At 29.6% G+C, this 17783-nt stretch overlaps 1 protein-coding gene across 1 annotated transcript in view; it reads right to left on the bottom strand.

The window, feature by feature from the left end:
- LOC113375364 (dynein beta chain, ciliary) overlaps window positions 1-17783 on the bottom strand; it is a 75491-nt gene that overhangs the window by 2316 nt on the left and 55392 nt on the right. The window contains exons 34-54 of the mRNA XM_026615301.1: window positions 17218-17646; window positions 16372-16562; window positions 15463-15632; window positions 14942-15204; window positions 14432-14728; window positions 12800-12969; window positions 11367-11505; window positions 11136-11300; window positions 9841-10034; window positions 9554-9758; window positions 6264-6428; window positions 6058-6198; window positions 5726-5896; window positions 5523-5671; window positions 4914-5081; window positions 4712-4844; window positions 3902-4045; window positions 3682-3819; window positions 2707-2932; window positions 2367-2542; window positions 978-1220 (exon numbers count right to left, since the gene is read on the bottom strand). Coding sequence (XP_026471086.1) covers window positions 978-1220; window positions 2367-2542; window positions 2707-2932; window positions 3682-3819; window positions 3902-4045; window positions 4712-4844; window positions 4914-5081; window positions 5523-5671; window positions 5726-5896; window positions 6058-6198; window positions 6264-6428; window positions 9554-9758; window positions 9841-10034; window positions 11136-11300; window positions 11367-11505; window positions 12800-12969; window positions 14432-14728; window positions 14942-15204; window positions 15463-15632; window positions 16372-16562; window positions 17218-17646 — 4077 coding nt within the window. The remainder of the gene's footprint in view (window positions 1-977; window positions 1221-2366; window positions 2543-2706; window positions 2933-3681; window positions 3820-3901; window positions 4046-4711; window positions 4845-4913; window positions 5082-5522; window positions 5672-5725; window positions 5897-6057; window positions 6199-6263; window positions 6429-9553; window positions 9759-9840; window positions 10035-11135; window positions 11301-11366; window positions 11506-12799; window positions 12970-14431; window positions 14729-14941; window positions 15205-15462; window positions 15633-16371; window positions 16563-17217; window positions 17647-17783) is intronic.

The raw sequence follows: 17783 nt of genomic DNA, 5'->3' as shown, positions 1-17783 counted from the left end.
CAATTAGTTTTTGCTTAGATAGTTTAGCTCAGTCATAACAATTATTTGTTTTCCAAAGTCAGCGTTGAGATGAGAGTGCGGATGTGACATGTGGTTGTGAGTTTTATCCTTTTCGGATGAAAATTAAATAGATAAAGAAAAATTCAACTTAACTAAGACAAAACACGAAAAAAATGGAAAGAAAAGATCAACACAAGAAAAAATGTTTCACAAAAATTACTTGATAACTTTCTTAAGAAAATATGTTATGTTCATTATATATTGTTTTTTATGATTATGTTGAATTATATTACATATTTCTGACAATAAAAGTCATTATAAACCGTTTTGGCGTTCATAACTATTGTTTTTTTATCCTATTTTCATGGCTGTCACGCCCGTCCTTGGGGTGTGCATGGATGTGACACTTGCTCTTTTTTTGTTTGATTTGATTTTATGTATAATACATCGTATTTAGGGACTGCTTTTCAGTATTTCCGTGTAGACCATTACCATTACCGTTCAAATTACCATTTAATTTACTTCTAACTTAAGAAAATTATGGCTGATCGAAGAAAGCTGGCACAACTGTACCCAGTCTTTCCCTACACATAACATTCCAAAATTATCGTATAACTTCAACTCATTCTCAAAAATTCCAATATATTAATTTATTTATAATTCTCACACTTTTTCGGAATATACCATTACCGCTCAAATTACCATTTAATATGCTTCTAACCTAAAAAAAATATGGCTGATCAAAAAAAGTGGCACGACTGTATCCAGTCTCTCCCACACACAACATTTCAAAATTTTCGAAATAATTCACCCCCATTCTCAAAAATTTCCATATCCTAATTTATTTGTTATTCTCAAACTTTTTCTGAATTTTAATTTAGATTCTTTCAATAATTTCACCGAATTAATTTGCAGTAATTTGCCTTAAAACTCAATGACTACAATGACATACACTAGTTATTCTTTTGGAGACCAACCTTCTCTTCTCTGGTAACAGTTGCACCTCCAGAGCACCCTGCATTGCGCGGTTGCATTTCGAATACAGTTCGGAAGAGATTTTCGCTGGTTGTCGTAAGGAAACCAATCTCAGCATTTGGATGCAATCCGTACAAATACGGCGACTCGGCGGGCATTGCTTCATCGATATAGGCGTGGTAGCCGGCATAGTCGGTGTTAGGGGGTGCCATAAATCCAGGAGCTAGGAATAATTCGCCATCCACCTGGTAATTTAGTAAAACACCACTTAATAAATTAAGCAAGTTGTTATATTAATTAAGAAATTGAAAGCTGAAGAACAAGACACGGAAGCATGGATGCAGAAGTTTGAGAAGTAAAAAGCAATTCTCATAAGAGTAGTCAACTTAAACGTAGGCGTTAGAAAAAAACTATTTAATAACGTACTTGTACTCTAATTTTTTAAACGATTTTTATTGTGAAAAAATATATATTCATAAAATAATTCTATGAATATACAAAATACTAATAAGAAAAGTACAAACAGAATTCATTTAATTGGAAGTATAAACTATTATTATTTTTTTTAAAAATGAATATAATTATAAAAGGAATTTAATGCTTTGGACGGCTGTTCTATATCTAAGACTTCAAGTAGTCAAAATAATATGACAAATTTAAAATTTGCTCGACATTTTGAAAATTGGTTGTGAACAATTACAGTCACTCAAAAATAAGTGGATAAATTTGGATGCTTTGTACTATCATAGTGTATTGATGGATCTTTTTTGAAGCCAAATTGAAACACGATTCCAAAAAATGTTAATCGAAAATCACTATAAAATTATTGATTTTTTTGCTCAACTAATTCGAACATCGTGATATGAATTTCCTAATTGTCAGTTTCTTTTGAATTAGAACTGATAATAAAAAAATAAAGCCAAAACTATATCAAACGTCTCTAAATAAATGCTCTATGATTTTTATAAGTATTGACATGCGTTTAGTATCCTAATTTTTTTTTTTTAAATACGAACTTAGCGAATTAATTAACGCTCTATTTATTCTCAAATTAAAATAGTTAAGGTAAAGGCATCACAAAATTAAAAAAGCGGTGATATACGTGGCCAAATTAAAATAGAAATTACTCTATAAATAATACAAAAAAGTAATGAAATAGTTAAATAAAAAAAATATATGCTCTTGTATTTACATACTGTTTTTGATATAAATTATTTATAAATATCATATTCCGCACATAAAAAGAATAATCATGAAAATAACAACAATAACAGAATTAAAAAGAATAAAAAAAAACAAATTAATGTTTGACTTTTCTTTTCCAGATCATGCCATTCGTATTATATGTTATATGTGATACTAATGTTTTCCTAAAAAATAATCCAAATTACCAAATCGGGCTGCATCAGTTCTTCAAGATATGAAATACATAACTTTCTGTCCCAATCATCAGTGATATGTCCACCATACATAATTTCTCCGAACAAATATCGTAAATCTTCCCACGGCACTTTTGAATTTGCTTCCAAATAATTATATAAGACGTGCACACTTATATTAAGATCGCCTAATAAAATTTAATGCAGCTTATGAATAAAATTTGTATATATGATTTATTATGAGTAATTTATTAGAGAAAAAACACATCGACTAATATAATAATGTAATTATTAATATATTTAGTATTAGTAGTTTTATATAAACCATTTATTAAAAACAAATAATACTTACCAACATTGAATGGATATATTTTATTCCACCCTTGCGGACCAAACTTTCTTCTTTCCGCCACAACTGCATGGAAGTAGCAAAGTGCAAATACTATGACTTTAAATTCGGCTTCTTTTCCGCACATTTCAAGAGTTTCTTGATTAAAATTATCAAGTGCTTTATGCAGATTTGCTTGCATGCCCGTTGGCGGTTCGTTTGTGATTTTTATAGAAGACTCTAAAATTCCCTAAAATTATAGAAGACTCTAAAATTGAAAGTAGAAAATTATAATTACTCAAAATCAATTAGTACCGTGTTTTAAGACATGGCGTTTCAGAGCAAATTTCTTGTACTTTTTAAAAAATATTTTTTTAAGTAAATAACATGAGTAGATATTAGATTTTGAATCTTATAAATTAGATAAAGTAAAATTTTTAGGATAAAGATTAAAAAAAATTGAATAATTTGGAATTGTTTAGAAATTACAAACGACTCGTCATACGTGTTTCTCGAGATATGAGCCGTTTTAATGATAATTTAGTCATTTTTTATTTAGAAATTTGCTCTGTTTTTGCAGAATATGTATTTGATCTTAGCAATTAAAGTTTCATTTATTTTTATTATTAATGAAAAAAACTATGCTGGAAAGAATTAATGGCATTTCCATCTATTTATATGGAAAAAATTGCTTCGAGATACGAACAGTTCGACATGCGAGCGTGCTTACGGACGGAATTAAGCTCGTAAGGAGAACTACCACTGTACTTTGATTTTTTATATTGATTAAAACATTTAAATAGTTCTACTTAATTCTGGTGTATCTAAAAACAATTGACGTTATTTGAATGTTTTTCCTAAGGTTTAAAATCAAACTTGTGTACAAATGATTGACGGGGAAGCAAATCTAATTGAATAGAGCTTTTAGAGTTAAAACATTGTTTTACCATATGAATAATTGAATAAAGTGTTGTCTTTTTAAATTCATTAAATAAGAACCTGTGGAATGATGTGCGCCGCCGCCGTAGCTGCTGGTTCAGCACTCATAAATACGCGATAGTTCTCATGTGAACCATTAGCATAATACTCAATTTTCTTCTCCAACGAAGGAAGCCACTTTTTTACTAAATGAATATTCTGCAAAAAAATCAACGATATAAAAATAACATATAATAGGCAACAAAATATTTTCTAATGATTACCGTTAATACTTTAGTACCTGCAAAATCACCCAGTCTCCTCTCTGAGCCGCTATGTCCATTGCGGCTTCTGCAACCACTTCTTGTCCCTGACCAAGAGACACATTGTGAAAATTGCCAGCATCGGCAGTAAATCCAAGAACTTTTCCAAGAGCTTCAACATCCTACACAAATAGAATTCAGTGATATATGATTATTAAATATATCACTGATATATGGAATAACCAGTGATATATGATAGAATAATACAATTAAAGCAAATGTGAAATAGTTTCATATATCCACAAATATTAATATATATTCTTATGAGCGAGGAGTATCCATTTTTATAAATAGGATTTGTTTCCATAAATGCAAAGTGCTAAGGTGTTCGTTAGTAGATTAAATTTATTCAACAAACCCTTGCAATTTTTCCTTTGAATTGTTAGTTGAAATTTATTAGGGTAGACTAGGTACGGTTGTGCCATGTTATGATAGAGACAGTTGTCATAACTGATATTGATATAGGGTCTAAAAGTAGAAGGATGAAGTATGTTTGTTCGAATAAGTTTCCATTACTGTATTGAGTCAGCACCCTATATTAACATAATCCGTAGACCGAATTGCTTTTAAAGAGCCGAAAGTAATTTCTTTTATTTGATTTCTTTTAATATAAAGTAAAAGGGAAAAGTTCCGTAACGCCGGCGGCACCTAGTGCCGGACACTCTATTTAACACGTATTATTTAAGCCAGTATAGTTATTTTTGTTTCAAAATGCAAGTGAAAAGAGCGCGGGGGGCACACAAAATTTATGCACTATAATATGTGCTCCTAAATGCTTATATCCAAACCTTTAATGGATTAACTCCAGGAGACAAAATAAAGAATATAGGAGTAGATGGGCTGGTTTCTTCGAAAGATTTCGAAAATTCCATTGTACGATTTTCAACGTATTTTGTACCAAGTTTCTCCTCAATAAATGATCTGAAATTAAAATTATGTACATAATTAAAATTTCAAACCTAATATATGACCAAAAATATGAATACTTACGCAATCGCATAAGTCATTCGATCAGGTCTTAGAGCTCTCATCATGCAAAGTCTTTGCAAGGAGGTCTTACTTTTCCATTCTTGTGGAAACTTTTCTCGTTCAGGGCATTCACACTCTACTAATTTTCTCCATCTCTTTGATGAAGTTTCAATATCTCGGTCAAGATTCCTAAGCAACATAGACAAACATATAAACACTCACATATTCAGTTTCGGAAAGTTTTAGGATATTTTATAAACATTGCCACATTTTTCAGAACGCACGATCTTAATATAAAATTTCTATTGTAGTATTTAGTTGAAGTTTAATATTTTGAGAACACTCGACAAATGATTCAGTTTCATTTCAAGTATAATAAAAGTTAATTATTAGACCAAGTTACTAAAAACACTGTATCGGATGTTTCTACGATGCAACATGATGCCATAAAATAAAAACCCAATAAATTTAAATGAATTAGAATTTAGAATAACAAATACATTGCAAGCCAAACAAACATGTAAACTTACACGTAAACATTATTACTTTTATGGGATATAATAAAATTAGGTAATCAAGGTCTGCTTTTAGTCAAAAGAATCAATTTTCATAAAAGATTTTATTTATTACCTAAATTCATCGCGAGCTGATAAACTGCATATACCTCCCCAACTATTATTTGACAAGAAATCCACAGGACTTGTTACATGTGGCTTTATAGGAAAACGTAGAAGAAAATCTAAATCATTTGAAGATATTTCTTCACTCATAAGAAGAACCTGCGTATATAAATCACACTGAAGTTATGAAATAAAAAAAAAGAAGTTACTTACCTGAAATGCCATTTGTGAACTAAATATCAGTTTATCACATTCAAATAAACCCCTGGTTGTATATTGAAACACTGAGTAAGATATGCTATCTATTAAATTCAGAACTCTTTTTGCGACATCATCTGAAGGCTCTGCTTTCGAAATAGCTTTTTGGAAAACGACACTAAATGCCTAAAATCAAGAGAGTTAACATACAATATCTATATGGTTTTATGTGCTAGGGCATGAGCAAATACTTATTTAGATGAAAATATTTATATGAATGCTTTAGGTATCCAACCCTAAAATGCTAAAACAACTAACAATTTTATCAATGTTTTTAATGTATATACTTTCAAAGAAAATTGATAAATTGCATTAATTGTGTTGAGATCATTCAGTATGAAATACAATAAACTGGCGCGGGCAGCAGCTGGTCTATAATATTCTCTAGCCTGGTCTATTTGCGTCGATGTAACTTTAGATTCCGCCACCTGAAATTGATATGTAATATTTATCAAATCTAAAAACAAGTAAAATGTATAATCATCAATTGCACCTTTTGCTCTATTTCTGCCGCGGTTTTCTTTGTAGTTTCCAAATTTTCCACTAACGCAGTATCACCTAATATATTTTCACCTGCTGAAGATAATCTGGAGAGCAAATCATCTTCGAGCGTTTTAAGCATAATTTTGAAATCATTTTGTTGTTTTGTTAAATCAGCCTAGATAAAGGATTGGGTATAGTCAATATAAATGTATAGATTTTTATCAATAAAAATTGTAATATATGCAATACCCTTAATATAAATTATATATAATTTACTATTTGATAATTGGCATTGAAAAGTTAATCGATACTAATTAATAGTAGTAGAATTAGAAGGGAATATCGATAGCTTAAAAGTAACATTGCTGCAAATAAATTATACTATTTGCAGATAATTCAAGTTGACATGACAATTATAAAACAAGTATTTCTGAAAACAAATGAATATATTTGCGTGCTGTGCAAAAACAAGCAATTTAGACAGTTTAGGTTTGTCACGCGACCAACGTAATGCAGTAAAAAGGTTTTGGTCGATGAATTTTGAAAAGCACCCACAGGAACATTTTCATCAAATATTTATGATGTATTTGAGTAAATATCCGGATTACCATGAGAAGTTTCAATTTGATGATACTATTGGAAGCGTTGCATATGTTAAAAATATAAGCGAGTACAGTTCGATAATACTAAACTCTTTGAGCTCATTAGTTCGTATGTCGACCGAAAATATTGATGGTTTTACAAGGAGCATCGAAGACATTGCCGAGAGTCACATGGAACGAGAGGTCATATATACTTAATTTTCTATTCAACTATTTGATTAGTCCCATTTCTTTATTAATTCGTGTTTGTTCTTTAAATAGCCCTATTCAAATAAAAAAACGTTTTTTGATGGGAGTATTTATTCGCGGCATTTCGGAACTAGTAACAGTATAGTAAGAAAATGTGATTGAGAAAAAAATTTATGAATTGATTTGTCACTCTGATAAAAAGTAGAAATTGTTATTTATTTTTATTTTATTTTATTGTTAAAGAATATAAGAATTAAGAAGCAAAAATTATTCACATGTACTAAAAGTAAGTTCATAAAATTGTGGTGTGTTTCCAGATTTGACAGTAATAATTTTTACTTGTTAATTATAACATTATTTAAATGAAAAAATACCCATTTCCATCGGACTTTTAATTGCGAAACGTCGCAAATAAGCATATTGTTTTGCTTTTATTTGAATTTACCGTTAAAAAAACAAACATACACACGCATATATATATATATATATATATATATATATATATATATATGAAATGTATTCTGAGTGGATAAATAGATATTAATTTGAAAATATGAACAAACAACACTTTTTTTTGCACTAATTTATTAAATAATAATTTTCACAAACGTTTCGAGACTAGGTTTGTCTCATCATCAGTATGTTATAATTTAAAATTTAAAATATGGAAACCTAAATTAACATTGTCATGTCTTTTTAGTACTCGTATATCGAACGACTTGTAACGGATAACACATAATGCTAATTTAGGTTTCCATATATTCATTTGTAATTTTCCATTATTTTGTCTCGTTGAATTTATTTATTTATTGAATTATGTCTTTCTTTGTTTTTTGTTCTTTTATTCATAATTTGCTAAAATAATGATTTAATATAATGAGTAATGATATTATTACATCATTTTTAAATTTGTTGTTTATTTTATACATAAACTACATATGTAATTTTTTATTATTTTGTTTTGTTGTTTTTATTAACTTCCCGTGGAGTAATTAACTTCCCGTAGGGTAAGTTATAGTAATCGCAAAAACAAAGTTATATATCTTTACGTTTCAAAGGTTTCTGAATATTTAGGCATACCTTAGAAAAAATGAATGCATGTGTGTTTATATATGTGTATGTGTGTGTGTGTGTGCGGATACAATATTTCGTCGACGATTTCGGGAACACCGATCAACCGGTTTTAATAATTCAGAAAACATTTTACTTGTATTGACAAGATAAAGAACTATTCTAAGTTTTGCGAAGGCAGGTCCAGCGGTTATGGACTCTTAATAAAATAAGTTAAAAAAGTGTCATTTGGCGGTCTAAAATGTTTATTGGACATATGTACATCAAATTATCAAATATTTTATAGAGATTTTAATAATGTGCACACATTTTGTGTAATTTTTTTTGGGTTTGTACCATGATTTTTAATTACAATACGAGAAGTTCTAGCAATTTGCCTTAAGGCACGATGCCATGCACCCCACTAGTTTATTTATTAAATTATGTCTAAATAAATAGCTGGAGAACTAATACAATAATTTAAAAATAAATTATGTAATTAATAGAATAAACTAACAATTTGTTATTAATTATTTATTAATTAATAATTTGTTGTAATTATATCCAGGTTGGTTCTTTAGCAGTCAAACGTCTAACCGACACAGTAATAGACTACGCGGTTCTTCAATTGGGCGTTCAACGTGATTCAAGAGTCGTCGAAGGTTTGAAGATAATCTTTCAACATGTATATTCTACATTTCCAAATATTATAAATGCTAAATTAAATAGATTAAATAATGAAAAACAATAAAGACTATAAATGTTATTACATCGAAATTCTTTATCATAATCTATAGTATTAGGAATACGATAAGAACGATATTATAATTGATTGACGATGAGCTATGGAAATAAATTTAAGCTTTGCATAAGGTTGAATAAAGTTTTTATCAAAATTCAGTGAAACATATTTATAGCCTGAAAGCGAAAATAGGAATTTATGGTAGGAAGGTAAAAACTTGGGATTGTATGTGTTCTTTAATTATAAATTACAAACAAAAATAATCTTAAGGTTGACAAACCCTGATTACTTAGATGGCGTCCATTAATCACGTGAAGATTTTGGGGTGAGGTGGGTTTGACAAAAATCACGAAATATCACGTGGGGGAGAGTGGGGTATATTAAGATATCACGTGTATTTATTATTTACCTGATTTTTTTTAAAAAAAAATCCAAACATTTTCCAAAAAAAAAATTACAATTTTTTCTCGTAATTAAAAATACACGCAATTCTTGGTGATCGAGGGGTTTAATTTTGAATATCACCACCACGTATCAGCAAGGGTAAGGATGAGTCCAAAAATCCTTGAATAATTGATAGACCCTCCTTAAGGGTTTCTCTCCAATTGAGAAATAACCAATTTTCAAAAATAATGTCGATCAAAATATCAATGGCCATTTCAGCCCTAAACATTAAAAAAATACTACAAATTAGTTTAAATAATTTAAAATTTATACCTTAAGTTCCTCCAGGTCAGGTCTTTCAGCTTTAACAACTTCTGCCAATAGCTGATCTTCTAAACCGTCTCTGGTCACAGTAAAATTAATCAAAGTTGTTTGTGCTTGCATTTCGGGTTTATAATGAGGATTTGCTAATTTTGTATGTAATATTAATCGAAAACTATTATTATATTCAATTTCTTTGTCACATATTTTAATAGCCCTAAAAATAAACAAGTTAAAAGTTACATTGATTGAGATTGAGTGTAACAATAAGTAATATGATATATAATATTTATACTTACTTTCCCTTTTTTATTAAACTTCGACCTAGTAATGGATCTAATACAGGATCTAGCGTTTCTTCTATATTTTCTACTAACACGGTATAGCCTTTGATTATTGATTTTTCTATTGTATCTAAAAATCCTTTTTGTCCGAGTCTGATTACTTGCAAATCTTTACCGTACTTTTGTTTTATCCATTTAATACCTTGCAACTAGTAAATAGACATATAAATAAACATCTTCAGAGCAATATATCACAGAAAACATTATAGAAAAATGAATAAAATCTTTATTAAACTGCTTAACGTTTCAATATATTATTTTATATAATGCTCAGTGGACCAAAAATAAAATGGAGAGAAACAGAATATTTTTAACATCACTTTTTTAATTCTAATTATTTTTAAGAGCTGTACTTCTTACTCAAGTTATTCTAGTCCTGTTAGGTATTTCTGTCTCTTTTATTTATAGTCCACTGAAAAGTTAGCGAAAAAATAATCAAACTTTTTTATGTAAGAAAAAAATTGAAATACCAGAATGTCCGATAGTCTGGCTCCGTTTCACAAAATTCAGCTTTTTTTCAAAAGTATGCTTTATAGCAAATAAAATAGTAATTTGGGAGAGAAAAGAAATTATTTAATAAACGAGTTTAATATTGACGCAAACTATTTATAAAATTAAAAAAACATAAAAGATGAACTAATACAATTTGCTACTGTGTCGGTACCATTGTCTTCTAGACAAAGATTAGAATATCCAAAACTGGAAAAGCTAGATAGCATATGGTTGAAACTTCAAATAATTAAGTGCAGTACGATCGGAAGAAAAGTACAATAATTGATGAACGGGTAAAACATTTCGGCCAAAATTGAGGAGATGCGGGAATTATATAAATTATTCTGATGGTTGGCTCAGAAACTTGAAGTGTCGACATGCATTTCAAAGACACGATGCAGCTGGAAATATAATTTCAGCAATTCAAAGCTCAGGAAATACAAGAACGCACAGAAAAATACAAAGAGAAATTTTTGGCCAATAATAATTTAACTCCATATTAGGTAAGAAGAGAAAAAATCAGCCAAAACAAAGACAGATTAACCGTTTTGCCACTAATGACTGTAATGAATGTGTTAATGACTGCCGCCACCATTAAAAACTGTTTTTCGCCTTTTAGTACTGTTTTTGTAGTTTGTATTATTAACCTAATTGTTTTTATAAAAACCGTCTGATAGTCCGGAATTTTTGATAGGCCGTTTCCAATCATACCAGACTAATCGACTTCTACTGTAACTATAATAAATCATTCATATTACCTGTGGATCAATCATAAGTGGCCATCTATCCGAATTGGATAATATAGTCGCATTTTCCATAGACATACGATCGCTGGGCAAACCCTCGTTACACCAGACGGCAATTGTTGTATCATCCGTTAGCAAAGTGAGAGGATCCAAGTCTTCTGTTATAGGAATTGGCGGCTGTAAATAACGATTGATGGTTAATGGTAAAGTATTACATATTCTTATATTTGTAATGCCACTTACTTCTAAAGTCCGTAAAAATGGCAGCCACAATTTATTGAGCAAGTCCTGTCTGTACTGTTTGGTAAAACATCCAACGTACGATATGAATGCAGTGATTAGTAGCACATCCCCTGGCAGTGTTGTATCTTGCCGCATAAAACTAATAATTAATATTAAAATTGTGTATTTAGGACGACAAATAGACCTAACAAAGAAATAGATGAAAAACGAAAATGTAGCTAATAATAATCTTGTTGTTAGGACAAACCCAAAAAGCAATAAAAACTAAACATCAGTGCCTTATGGATATGATCCGTAATAATTTCTTTCTTTTAGCAAACAATTTTTACTAACTCAGTAAAAGTTTTAAAATTAGCAAAAAAAAATAAAATATAATTTGAAAAGGTTTTTATTATTGAAGTAAAACTTCTTTAGGCGCGACTAGGCGTACAAATGCAACGTAAGTCCGTTACGCCAGAACTGTTCGTCATTCACTTTCGATGAGATCATTTCTATAAGGTTCGATTGTGATTAGTCGTCGTGTATGTGAATAGAGATCTGTCTTTGTATGCGCACCGGCATCAACGTTGTATGCGTACCGATATCAACAAGGAAATCGGCATAAATAAATAAATTAATAAATAATAAAATTATTTCTATATTATTGGTAGTTTCTATAAATCTTTGAAGTTATTAAAATAAAAAATATTTTTTAGGCAAGACAGATATTACAGCTGTTCAAAGAATGAGATTATATCGCCAGCAAAAACGTAAAAAAAAACACCATCAGTCAATGAACGTACGTATGTAATGTAATTTTAATTACATCAAGTTCTTCAAACACAGACACAAGTTGCGAAAGCAATATTTGTTTAGGCGTTGTTTAACATAATCCACCGTGTGGACGAATATTATTATAGAATTTATTAATCAGCAATTACTTCATTTCTCAAATGAAGGTTCATTTGTAAATGCTAATTACAATGACAAACCGATCATATCATATTTGAAGTATGACTTTAATTACATCATTGTTTTTAAATATTATACATATTTTTAATGCTATTATAAATATATAATTTATAATTTATCATTATATAAATGTGTATAATGGTTGACACTAATAAATGTGTGCATCACGTGTGTTACCATATTACTAATAAACATTATTCAAAATTGTTATTTAATGTATTTATTTTTACTTAAATGCCATCTTGTACTGTAGCAAATAAATTTTACTTCAATCGCGTGTGAACCTTTCGCGCTATTTTATAATATTCAAGATTTAAAATATATTAAAAAATTTGCTAAGTATCGAAAAAGAAAAAATAAAAAAAATAATAGAAAAACAATTTCCAGTTCTAAGTAGTAAATATAAAAAAAAACGACAACATACAATATTTCAATAAGCACAACACTATTATCATAGTTATTACTATCACAAATTAACCTACTCTGCTACTGCTTCTGCCCATCGAACATTCTCACTTGCAAGACCTCCTACCAATCTATTAGCTAATAGAATGGTTTGATTTGTAGCATCGGCTTCTTGTTGACACCTGAGTTTTTCCGAAGTTGCCTGCTCAAAGTCTGCAGTCAATTTTGCCAACTTCTCTTCCAGAGACTATAATAACGGAAACCCATATATTGTACCATTTGAGAATAATTAATGCTATGTAGAGTTCCAACTTTAAAAGTGATCCTATGAAATAACTGAGACTCTTTTAAAAATTGTTATTCCTTCGATTGCAAACTATGGAGTAATGAAGGAACCAGATATATTTTTGACTATATATGGTCGCTTTTAGTTATTTTATTGATTTACTTGCAATGAGTTGAAACATGTTAAATTTATAGACGTGTTTGAATAATAGTATAAAACAATGATATTCTTGTGCAAAATTTTAATGTGGGATTGAGTATATATTGAGTAATGCAGTCTCAACTAAATTTATTTCACTCCTGGTGTGTTCAAAATAAACTGGAATTGAATATATCTAAATGCAAAATTATTAGTTTTACAAACAAGCGCGTTTCGACGCATTTTAATTATAAAATTTCTGACACCTGCATAGAAAGGTGTGTTAAAATATCTGACTTAGGCATTGTATTTGATTCTAGTTTGACTTTTACAGATCACATATCTAACATATGTAGCAAGGCGCAAGAATCACTAGGAATAATATTAAGAAACTGCAAAAAATTTGAATCTAATTTGTCACTAATTAGCATATACTATGCAATTGTACGTTCAAAGCTGGAGTATGGATCGATCATTTGGCATCCTAACCATAGCAATAATTCAGATGCGATAGAAAAGGTTCAAAGAAAATTTCTAAAATATCTATACTTTAAAAAACACAAAATTTATCCTGAACGTGGTTTCGACCACAATATTTTACTTAATACATTCTGCGTATCATCTCTTGCAACACGTCGTTTCACTGATAGTATTTTGTTCCTGTATAAATTATGTAATAATGCCATAGATTGTCCTCAAATTCTAGACCAACTATCCTTTAACGTTCCTAGACTTTCATCCCGAACTCAAATGTTTTTCAAATATCCTACTCCTAAGACTGACTAATGCCTTATTAAACTCACCTATAGTGCTAATGTCCTCTAATTTCAACTCAATTAATAAAGATATCGATATTCACAATACTTCAGTAAAACAATTAATTACCATCTGTACAAGTTAATCTTAATATTTTGCCACGAATATGTTATTTCCATCATATATAATTTAGTTTTACCGTTAAGAATTTTTTTAAGAGTTTTTTTTATTTTGTGTTATGTATTTTTATGTTATGAATTATATTATGTTATGTTATTAATATTAATATCATATATTAGTATATTTGTATTATTATAATATGTATATTAAAATTGTATTTTTAAGTCCTCCTGGAGCCACTCTGTGGGCTATACGATAAATAAATAAATAAATGAATAAATAAATAATAAGTAATAGGCTTTGACCCAAACGATTATATTGCATAAAATACTTCAATCTAGATAAAGTATTAAGATCTAGATAATTTACAAATAATCGTCCCTTTTTATGTATATCCACATTTACTTACAGCAACTTTTTGCTTGATAATAAACAGTTTTTCTTGAGCCGCGGCAAGTTCTGCATTTGCTTGCAAAAGTGCTTTTCTCTTCGGTTCAACGTCGCAATAAACTTCATAAAATTTGATGATATTTATAACCCAGGCACACAAACCAGCTGCCGCCGCTGATTTTGATCGCACAAATTCTGGTTCAAATTCGGGATCTTTAAGATATGGTTGAATCGCCTTGATAATTTCTGGATGGATATTTTCCTTATCATAAGAGATTAGTGCTTCCAGAAATGCGTCGACTTTAGCCATGACGATCTGGAATTCAAAATCAAGAGATACTATATTATATAAACTGTTGTTAAATATGTAATATGTTTCACTACTAAGAATATATACGTAGAGATATCAACAGAAAAAATTTCAATGAATGTGAACATTTGAAAGTGTCCCCTACTTTGTTTAATTTATTAAAATTTGATAATTATAATTTTTAGTTTAGTTATATTAAAAGTTAGTAGCAAATATTACCTTGGCCGCTTTCCAACTACGATCTTTTGGAACTTTAGCAGCAGGCGACAGTAATACCATAACGGCAGCTGTAACATTGGTTACCGCTCCAGGTGGAGATCCGAAGGACTTCAATTCGGTAAGATTGCCCTTGTTTAAAGTATTAAGAGCTTCTTGAGCTGCTATTAGAGCTGGTTCAGCCTTCAAGAGATCTTCCTCGCAATCCTTTTGTTTTTTCGATACTTCTTCTGCTATTATGCCTACTTTGCTCTCTTCCTCATCAGCTAATAAAAATCAGTAACCACGTGTAATAAAATTATTAAAAAAATCAAGGTAAGTATGTAAGATAAAAGTTCATCGTATAATTGAATCTGAATGTAACAAAATGACTAATTTAAAAATAACTTTTATTAACACTATGGCTCGGTTTGGAATTAATAAGAACTAAATTGATTCGGATTCTAGTATTTCATACACCGTTTCTATGAATGCATTCGTATAATAATATCTTTCACACAAAACTAACTTTATCATTTCGTTACCTATTCCTTTTTCATTCTGCACTATCTCAGTTTCAACTCCAATAATTTCAATTAATCGATCAGCTGCATCATTTTTTATTTGTAACTCAATTTCTTGCTCAGCCAGTTTTGTTTTTAATTCTTCGACTTGCGCAGCAGTAGTTTTAAGTTTTTCCAACCCATTTTCAAGTCTAGTAGTAATATAAATTAGTGATAAAAATGAAATAATGTGAATATAAATGTAAATATAAACTATGTAAAATATAAACTACATATGTTTTTAAATAAATCTATTTGTTAATATATAATTAAAACGTAGAAAAAAAAAAGATACTCGGATGCAACAAAATATATAAAATATAAAGAAAAACATTTAAACGTACACAGAATACAGAATAAAGTAAAGTTTGCACAAAAATAGCTAAAATTTTGTTAAGTATGTATTTAAATAAAATTTTATCATATAGATTCATTCAAGCAATTTTTAGAGATAAAATTTTGTGAGAAATAAAAGACATCCTTGAATTTAAATTGAAAATTGGAAATTGATTGTCCAAGCTTGAAGTAATACTTCTAGCATTACTCCTGACAAGAGCCTGATATAATATTTGTTTATATTGATTACGGCTTGCTTATAAATAAGTAAATAAATAAATAAGTTTGGAATATTGAAATATTTTAACCAGATAACTATGACGCGCTCATGGAACAAAATATTCTATATCTTAAAAATTGAGAATACCTCTTTCTTTCAAAAATTGCAATCTGAATAAGTCAATGAGCAAAAAATTGTACACATGACGAGTATATTACCCATAATGAGCATACTCGTCAATCAAGTTAACTTGTTAAACTAGAAAATCTATCTCTATATGTGATTTTGCTTCATGTATGGCACAACTAAAAAAGTTTCAAGTGATAATGACTCACCTCACAACTTTGCTACGTAGTTCAGAGCTCTTATGAGTCAAAAGTTTCGAATACAAGCTGATTTGTTCCAAATACGATTTTGGAGTGGTATAGTTATACCTTCTTTCATTATGCAAAAATTGTTTAGACATTGTATTAACAGATGTGTGAGCGTAAGCCATAAATTTTGCAGATGCATCTCGATGTGTTTCCTACAAGATTTAAAAGTATATATATACACTACACATATTAATGCATACACAAGATGACAATTCTTAATTAATACAAGATAATATATATGGACCAAGAGCTACTGAACTTCTTGAATAAGGGTCAATAAAAAAAAAAGCAAAAAATGTAAAAAAGTTTTAAAAATTAAACTTTCCCTGTTAGCTTCAAATTTTTATATAATTTCATTCATTTTTTAGAAAGTTCAAAAGCAACGACAGATCTCTATTCACATACACGACGACTAATGACAATCGATCCGTATAGAAATGATATCATCGAGAGCGAATGACGAATCATTGGCACACGACTTTTTGCCGTAACGCAGTTCCGTTGCATTTGTACGGATTTACACCCTAGTCGCGCCTAAAGAAGTTTTACTTCAAAAATAATAAGATGATTGTTTCAAGTTTCAAGAGCACTTACTTGTGTGGTGATAAAAATATAAGAAAAGTTAAAATAGTTTGTACTCGTATATAAAAAATTAAAGTAAGTTAAAATAGTGTAATATATTTGTAGAAGCATTAGATTCGCAACTTAAAAATGTAATAGATAATATTAATTGAACATAGATATTATAATTATTATAATTCCAAGTACTAATATTATAATTATATTTATTATACACAGTGTACATACCGGAAGAACATCAAGTTCTTGGAGAAATCTTAACGATACAGACATAAGTGCTTCGTGCGGCCACTCGTGAAACCAATTAATACACGTACAATTGATAATAGCTGGAATCTTCCTCGATCTTACTCTCAATGATGATCCCACAGGTGAGAAACAAAGCATCACCTTCAGTTGTTTTCTTACACGATCTATGAAGAATTTCCAACAGTTTTCCCGAGTATCGACAATTCCAGCACCTTTAACTTCATTTCGTACTCCACCGATGATGTTTTCTACCTCGTCATCCGGAAACAAATCGGGAATCTCTCCTGACGCCAACATGTCGTTTATTAGCACCATGAATTGCTCGTTTGCTATTTGGGCGTCTGTCATTAGAAACATGATGCCTACGTTTTTGAGACCAGTTTTCATGTATAATCCAGATAATTCAGCCTGAAAATAAAAAGCAATATTAGGACTTCTATTATAGCGTATCGTCCACTGTTGTCAATCGAAACCCTTAATCTCAGACTGAGGAACTAATCTGAAATTATTTAATTAAACAAATTTGTATATTGTAAAGCTATACT

Source organism: Ctenocephalides felis, unplaced genomic scaffold, assembly GCF_003426905.1.
Source record: "Ctenocephalides felis isolate EL2017-DRISC unplaced genomic scaffold, ASM342690v1 CF-g0.4_SCAFFOLD_01886, whole genome shotgun sequence".
NCBI classification, from domain to species: domain Eukaryota; kingdom Metazoa; phylum Arthropoda; class Insecta; order Siphonaptera; family Pulicidae; genus Ctenocephalides; species Ctenocephalides felis.
This window is presented reverse-complemented; position numbering and strand designations above follow the sequence as displayed.